Here is an 8,499-nt window from a genome sequence, read left to right on the forward strand (position 1 = left end):
CTTCCCCCACCATGACTGCAAAATCTCCAGTGTAGTTGCAGATATACACTGGCAAAAATGACATTTGGAGGATTGGGCATGAGAGGCAAGCCCCAGGGATGTCCATGGGGATGGAGACTGACCCCAAGGTCCCACTGTTTGGCTGTAGTACACAAGGCACTTTCCAGAAAATTATGAAAACAAAATCCTGGACGTGAGGATTTCACAGTCTAAACCAACAAATCCTGGACGTGAGGATTTCACAGTCTAAACCAACAACAGGTAGAGGATGAAAAGGGGCTTGTACTGAATGTGGGTTGAACTGGGGAGTTAACCAGGACGTCAGCATGGGCCTCTGAAATATCCCCAAAAGGTTGTTAGATCTTCCCTGCTGAGCACGCTGAATTCCCTGTTATCCTGGGACAGGCATGTGTAACAGGGAGACGGGAGGGAGCTGGATTATCACCAGTGACATACTGAAGCCCTCTGTTCGGTCTCTGTAGACGTTACTAACCTGGCGAGCATTGAGGCTGCAGTAGCCAGAGTTGAGGAGAATCTGAAGGGCTCTGGGCTGAACTTGCTGATAAACAATGCTGCAATTCTGAGGCTGACTACACTCGAGTCAGAGACAAGGGAGAACATGTCTGTGGTATACACAACAAATGTGACTGGACCTCTGCTGGTGAGCCAGGTAAGGGCCCCCAAAAGAGGGTGATTCTAGCCACACTGAATGTGCCAATGGTGGAGGAAGCTGCAAGTCACCTCTGGGGACATTTTTTTTGTTCTGAAGTCCTGTAACTAAGACAGATGGCCATACTATAGTTCAGAGCATCTGCCCCACATTGCTCCCTCTGCTAGGATTATGTTGAGTGTTTTAGTGGGTATGGACAGCTCAGCATGTAAGAAATGGGGTTTATTTTATTATTTATACATTTTCATAATTAAAATGTAAGCCTGGGGCTGTTTTGACATTGGTAAATTCTTGCATAGATGTGTTTTTTGGTGTTTCTTGTAAAAGAGCTTGAAGAACATTATTAAAGAAAACAGGGCTCCAGCCAGAGGGCAGCCATGGCAGTTGATTGATCACAGGTGGGGCTGGGCCCAGCTTGTTTTGGAGAGCAACCACTCCCTGTTGAGTTCCTTTCTTCTAAGCAGATTCCATGGGGGTTCTTTTCTCCCCTCTCCCCAGGCGTTCCTGCCCTTGCTAAAGAAAGCTGCTCAGCAAAGCACCCAGAAAGGACTGAGCTGCAGCAGGGCAGCCATTGTCAACATGTCCAGTGAAGCTGGTTCCATCAAGAATCTTTTGATCTGGGATTTTGGGCATTTCATCTCTTATCGCTGCAGTAAGGTATGGCACATGTTCTACAGGGCCTGAGTCTAAGCATCTTCTGCATACAGGCAGTGCCATAGCAAGGTTGGGAGGGGAGGGGGAGGCAAGCAGGGACGACCACCCCAGGCGCAGAAGCAAAGGGACACCAACGGGCACTGCCCAGCTGGGGCAGGGCATGAGACAGAGTTGCAAGCGGCTTGTTTGGGAGGGCATGGGGGATGAGGGAAGGGTGGCTCCTGCCACTGCATGCACTCCCAGGCAGGCATGGGCGGGGGATGTGACCCCAGATCTGTGCGTGGGGCAAGGGTGGGCTGCCGCTGTGGGCTTTGCCCCAGGTGCCAAACTTAATTGCTACAGCACTGCATACAAGATCACTTACCATGCAGGGCTTTTGCCACATCACCAGCTCTGCTACCCAGGCTTTTTAGCTTTTGGTGCTGTGTCCAAGGTAGAGGCTGAAGTTTGGCTTTGCTGAATTCAGATCTGGCACTCCTGGGACCTCCATAAAGGAGTTCATGCTCAGATAGGAATCTCCATGATCTGTATCTCCCATTGGTGACAGCCCCATCCTGGAAAGAGAGAGTGGGGCTCCTCACCTCTCAGTGATGCATCCTGAGTACAAGAAGGGAGGCTTGCTTTGGAACCATGAATTCTAGTCTTTTGCAGCAAATACACCGATCTCCCTCCCCTCTCCTGCCAGTGTCTTAGACCTAGGGCATTCCCTTCCTATGTGCTGCTGTTGCTGTTTATGACATGTTTCACCCACAGGCTGCTCTGAACATGCTCACCAAATGCCAGTCTTTGTGCTACGCAGAACAGGGGATCCTGACCATCACTTTCCATCCTGGCTGGGTGAAAACTGACATGGGGTCCTCAATCTCTGACCAGGTAGGTGTCTCACTGGGAGAGAACAATTCTAGTCTCTTTTCAGTGAGCAGATGTTCAATACAAGAGTAATGGTTACATTAGAGCCCTTTCCCTTCCCAGCCCATGCCCTAAACCATTCTCATGAGGACTTCCCAGGGCTGTTGGCAGCACTCATATTCTGAGGTTTTGTTTCCTGTCACTGCCAGTGCCAAAGATCTTCCTGATCTTGCTGTCACACAGCAAATACTAGGAGCTGTTAGAGTTTCTGCCTGGGAGAACTCCAGGACAGGAGCAGTTATCCCAGTACCCTGTTTATCAGCGCCTCTTGGCAGGCGTCTGTACTGAGCTCTGGCACCAGCTCCCTGTCTAGCCACAGGAGATGCAAAGACTGGCTAAACCCTAATCATGACAACAGGGGTCAAGGTGAACTGGTCAGATCCCAGCTCCACTCCTCTTGTGCACCAGGGCACATGGGAAATGGGGCAGGTACCTCAGTAGGTTTCTCTACCTCATTCCACTTTGCTCCTTGCAGGCTCCACTAACACCAGATGAGAGTGTGCGAGGTATTTTGAACACCCTCCCCATGCTCTCTGAGAAGGACAATGGAGCCTTTGTGGACTGGAAAGGGAATCATCTTCCTTGGTGAAATGCCTGCCCAGCCATTGGCCAGGAGCCCTGCACCAGGACATTCAAGTGCCTGGGCTGTCAGCAGTACTTGTCTCCTCAATAAACTTACTGTTCCTAATGTAATGGCACTGCCAGGGCATTTGTTTCATCTCCTGCTTGAACTGTGTATTTTGCTGCAATGGTTTGGGTAGCTCTGAGCATAGTGTTTCTAACCAGGGAGAGAATTTCTATTTCCTCCCTCCTAACAAGGGCACACATTTAGATGCTGAGACATTTAGCGCACAGTTAATTAGCCAACTGTGCAAATGTCTCATGTAGATTCACCCATTGACTACTCATCACCTCAATATCATTCATAAGGAGAAGTCAGAGACTGGCTAAGATTTTAACTGATATAGGAAGAGAAAGGTCTGGAGCTGAAAACCAGCTCTGTGAGTCATCCCCACAGAGATGGTCATTTGTTGAATTTGTGTTTGTGGTTCAAATTACTCAGAGGTAAGATATAAAAAGAGGAGAAAAGGCACCAGCATGGAAAGCTGTATCCCTTGAGGAAATGTTGAAGTCAAGGAGAATGAAGACGAGGTCCTGTCTCTACGCTTGGGCAAGGAAAAAGTCATTAAACACTTAGTGAGGGCATTTTCAGTTGGTGCAAAGGACAATAGAGATACTGGAGAGAAGTGTAGGATGGAACTGGAGGAGAGAAATTCAGAACAGCTGCCGAAAACTGCACGCACATTACTGACACCAATGCTGCCTGTACCAGTCTCAAAAAGCATGTGGCAGGTATGTCTACATGTTTATGGCAGAGCTGAGTAACTAGCTACTCAGTAAAGTCTCAGCATCTACACGTGCAGCCCTATTAGTAAACTAATAAATGCTGCCATAAGTCAGCACTTGTAAACAGAAGTACTATCCTGAGGCATTTAGTGCACCACAGTGTACGTGTAGATGCTGACAAGGCTGGCTGAGGCACAAAAGTGCCTGCTGGCTAGCCCCACCCTGAAGCACACTCATACCCCAGCCAGCCCCTCCACAGCACATTGAGCCAGGTAAGAGCAGCCCCAAGCTGGCAGGATGATTCCCCCCGCCCCTTTCCCCAGGCCTCCTGCCAGCCAGGGTTGCTTCAGTCTAACTCAACATGCTGCAGTCTCCGGTGCATGTGTAAATGGGGCGCCTGGGAACAATAAACTCTGGTGCGAACTGTGCTAGAGTTTATTCAGACAAATTAATTTCATGCATAGACAGGCCCATGAAGAAGTATTTCATGTCTCTGATTCAATTAAGGTGAGACAATGGTACTTTAAATGTGCAAGAGACAATGACACATCCTGCAGGACCCAAATAAAGCAGAGTACAGTGGACAGGGACTTTGCAGAGCCAAAGCTATATTGACATTTTACCCCAGGTAGGAGTTGGACTCTTTCCAAACTGACCTGCCTTCCTTTCCAATGAGTATAGGCTCTTTCACATTATTGACTTTAGGATTAAAGAATTTGGCCTTCAAGCATCCAAATATGTCGTGCTAAGTAGGTCTCTGTCTCCCAGGCCCAGAGAACTGGGGCTCCCTCACTTGTTCATCAGTTAAGGTTTTCTTTAAGGTTGCGTGTTGATTCCTTTTCCCCCTGTAATAAATCCAGTTTTAGTTGAACATTGCTTGTGAGTTGGGAAATGTCTTTATCTTAGTATGCCTAGTTAATATTTACTTTCCCAGGTTTCTGGGTGTGTGCTCAAGCCAGACTCAAAAATATATGTTAAGCCCCTCAATTTGAACCCTGACCTGGTTACTCCCACCCAGAGCCTGGCAGATGGGTTACACACCTAGTGCTTAGACAAGCCCATGGTGCCCAGTTCCCCAGCACTAGGTCCTTGCAAGCCCTAGACCCTGTACAAATATATCACAAAGACAGGCTCTATCCAAAGACCCTGCTGAAGCCAATGGGCTAAGAGGTCAAGTGAATGGACCTGTATAATATGCCCAGTCAGATTAGTAATGCTAGTATGAGCAAACTGCTCCAATGACCACAGATCACTGCTGCCCCATGAGGAGGTCCTGCCAGGCTCAGACCTAACCTTTTGCATCACACTGCAGCACTGCAAGAGGCTCTGGGGTCCAGAACACTCTCTGGAGCCAAGCAGGGCCCAAAAACAGTGAGAATAAATTAATCCCAGATGGGATTAATTTTATTTGAACAGAGTTTGGGAAGGGTCAGATGCTGTAGTCTTAGTGATAGGAATGATTTATCTCTGATGAGAGGAATTCTAGTCCACTGGACAATGCCCCTGCCTAAATTGTTATAGTTGACGTTTGAGAGCATAAGAGCTTCTGCTGGGCAAGTGTAGTAGTCACTAGGCCCATGCAAAGTGGCTAGTATTCAGATTTGGCCGATTCAGGGGACAGTGATTCAATTCGGTGATTCGAATCACTGTCCCAAATCAATTCAGCCGAATCTGATCAGCCAAATCTCCGAATCAGACAGGCCCATCTCCCTCAGCCCGGCAATGGCTGCCCCCACCTACCCCAGCTCCTGGCACTTGTTTAAAAAAAAAGCCCTGGCTCACCAGGTGCTGCTGGGTGAGGGGGCGATCCCTGCTGCCCCCACTGCCTCCCAGTGCATGGGGGGCTCTGCCACAAGCCTCCCGACCCCTTCCCCCATCCCAGCCCCCCCCATGGCTGCCCCACCTGGCGCAGCTCTGCACCACATGGGGGTTCTTCCATGAGCCCCCCAAAGCACCAAGGCCACTGCAGGAGTGGTGGGTTCTGGGACTTTTCTCCTTTTTTTTTCCTTAAAGGGCTGGAGCTGGCCCAGGTGGGGAACCTGTGTGGGGACTGGGAAAGCAAGGAGGGTGGTCAGGGGCTTGTGCACAGCCCCCCATGCAGTGTGGGGTGGGGGGGGCAGCAGGGATAGCCCTCACACCCAGCAGCACCTGGTGAGCACTGGGGCCTTTTTTTTTAAATGCTAGGAGCTGGGGCAGGCAGACTGCAACTCCCTGCTGCAGCAACCGGGGACTGCCCAAATCATCAAAGCTCTCCAAATCTCTTCCAAAAATTCAGAGAGGTTGAATCAATTCAGACCTTTTAATTAGTCCCCTGATTCGATTCGGAGATTCAGCCACCGAATCGGGCCGAATCGCCTCTGAATCGAATCACCACCCAAAGCTTTGCACAGGCCTAATAGTCAGTTCAATCTAGAGGGGCACCTGGGGTCCCCCTGTGGCCAATCACTGAGCTGGCGGGCATGAGGGGGGGGCCCAGCGTGCTCCCCGGCAGACCCGGAAGTGGACTGGAAGTACTTCTGGTCCACTTCCAGGTTTGCCGTCGAGCACGTGGAGGGCCCCCCCACACTCCTGTGGGATGCTCCATCCACCCCAGCATCTCAGTGTTCACAAGCTGCGCTGGTACCTTGAGGTACGTAGAAAAAACTTTTAAAGCTGTGTCTGTGTCCAAATTGCTGATTCTCTGAGTCAGCACTGAATCTTCAGATTCGGATTCAGCCAAATCGAACTGGGGACAGTGATCTGAATCAATTAATCAAATTATTGTCCCTGATTCAGGCCAAATCCAAATTGAATAGGGCCTGCTTTGCACACCCTTAGTGCTAGTATCCACCTGCTGAGTGCTGAGTGCAAGGTGTGGGGCTGTGTGCAATAATATAGCAGCATGTGCACAGGCATTTTCTTAGACAGGGTATGGTCTGAGCGACAGTTTAATATAAAGTTTTATGATGGGAATTGTTGCAGACTGAGGTACAACAGAGGTATGTGGGAATTTGATTGGACAGTATATGGTCCAAATGTGTGCTTCATACTGTTGGCTACAAATGTCCAACTTGGGATCCTTAAAATTCTGGTTTATTAGGCGGATTGAAACACCGTAATGAAGTCAAATCATAAACCTTGGGGCTGGTCCCCACACACACACACATGCATACACACAGTAGCGAGCTACAAGAGTCAGGTATATTTATCCCACAGGTGCTGGAATCTGCCGTCGATGGCCAGTCGAGGCTTCTTTCAGCATGGTGTTATCCTCCAGAAGGGGGTTGCCAGCTGGTCCTTCTGGATGGACAGGTCGGGTGCTGGTCAAGTTGGAGATCAAGAAGGCGTCACTGCTTTTTATCTGTCCTTGGCAGATTTTGGTGACTCCCCAGTTTTCAAGTTTGCCCAATCCAGGGGTCGTTGACCCTCATGGGACTTCCCCCTTGGTGGCTACTGGATGGCATCTGTCAGCCTCAGGGGTCGTCCGCATGTACGTGCAGGTTTGGGAGTCCATTGATGAATTTTGAATAGGGCTCTGGGAGCAGTCGATTTGGAGATATTCAGCCCAAAAGTTGGTCCCCGGTGTTGATTAACTCAGACCAGGGCTTCTAGCCCTTGAACAGTGAAGTTTAGAGAATTCCCAGTTGCTACATTGTCTCCTATTGATTTCTTCAGTTGATTGATCTGCAGTTTCCCTAGGTGTTAATTGCTGCCTGCTACTTTTACTCATTCAGTCACTGATTCACTGCTCTTTCAGGGGCCCGCCTGATACAGGGAAGTGGCAGTTTGATTCCTGCCCTTGTTAACATTGTTACAATGTATAACTTACTTCTGAAACTAAACACATTTAGTTAAAAATTGAGGATAAGCTACAAGAGTAAGGCCATGGTACACAAATAGATAAAAATACCAAAAGACAAGGGGAGATACAAAATACACACATACAAATTTTAAAACGCAATTCCTTATCTTGACGTGAAAGAAAGAGGAAGGAAAAAAAGGTAGAAGAGGAAAAAGGTATCCAAGGAGGGGAGAGCAACTGTAGGCAAGAGGAAAAGGGGGCTTTCTGCTACAATACAAAACTTTATGATGAACAAGCCAGAGTGTGAAGTGATTGGATGAGTAAGATGGGGGTGATTTGTGGGTATAAGAGTCTAAGTTTAGCTTCTGTGTTGGAGAAAGGCGGGGGGTGGTAGGGGATCTGCTCCCGAGAAAGCGGTTCTGATCCGTGAGGGGTGCTGATTCTGTTGCTGTCCTGGGTGGTAATGCAGTGCTCTTGAAGAATCCAACTTGGACATAGTTCTTCTCTAATCAAGCCCTTGGTAATTTCTCTGTGATGTTTTTAGAGCTGCAGGGATCATAGTCTGTGGTAAAGTATCATCCTGAGCCTAATACCAAGATGGAGAACTTAGCCTCTGCTTTCTGTTGGGGGAGCCCAGAGAAAGTGAAGCTAAGGATCTGGAAGGCAGGAGGGATAGTGTGTATTTCCCTGATAGTCTGGGTGAAATATTTACCAGAGTGGGTCAATATTTGACTATAAAAAGGTTTAATGTATATATGTAAGTTCTGTAATAGCTAACCATTTGAAAAAGAAGAGACTGTTTGTTTTGCATGAGAGAGATTATGAATTTGTGAATCTGTGGGCCACTGGCCAAAGTTGTGAATCGAGGCCAACTTATCTCTGTTATCTAGACTTGTTATCTCTGTGTTTCTAGACTGAAGGTTGCTGTGAGACTCCGGTATATAGTTACATAACTTTTCTTTTTTACTGGTATATGCTGTTTTAGAATTTATATTCTATTATATCTAACAATAAACTTACATTTAGTTTAACATATTCCTGTACATGTGTTTATTTTGTGCAAATTCTCACATAAAGCCCAGCAATATCTAGGCTAAACTTTAACTTTTAAGTTACCTGGATAAACATTATGGCTTTT

General features: G+C 48.0%; 1 protein-coding gene across 2 annotated transcripts in view; it reads left to right on the forward strand.

The window, feature by feature from the left end:
• Positions 1-3,811, forward strand: part of LOC102388704 (C-factor-like) — a 49,595-nt gene extending 45,784 nt beyond the window's left edge. Inside the window, exons 4-7 of one of the 2 annotated variants that reach the window (XM_025211798.1) lie at positions 483-670; positions 1,169-1,327; positions 2,078-2,197; positions 2,709-3,811. In XM_025211798.1, coding sequence (XP_025067583.1) covers positions 483-670; positions 1,169-1,327; positions 2,078-2,197; positions 2,709-2,822 — 581 coding nt within the window. In that variant the 3' untranslated portion in view covers positions 2,823-3,811. The remainder of the gene's footprint in view (positions 1-482; positions 671-1,168; positions 1,328-2,077; positions 2,198-2,708) is intronic. The other variant, XM_006030237.3, reaches the window with a different exon arrangement.
• The last annotated feature ends 4,688 nt before the right edge of the window (positions 3,812-8,499 follow it).

Source organism: Alligator sinensis, unplaced genomic scaffold (genome assembly GCF_000455745.1).
Source record: "Alligator sinensis unplaced genomic scaffold, ASM45574v1 scaffold260_1, whole genome shotgun sequence".
Classification (NCBI taxonomy): Eukaryota; Metazoa; Chordata; order Crocodylia; family Alligatoridae; genus Alligator; species Alligator sinensis.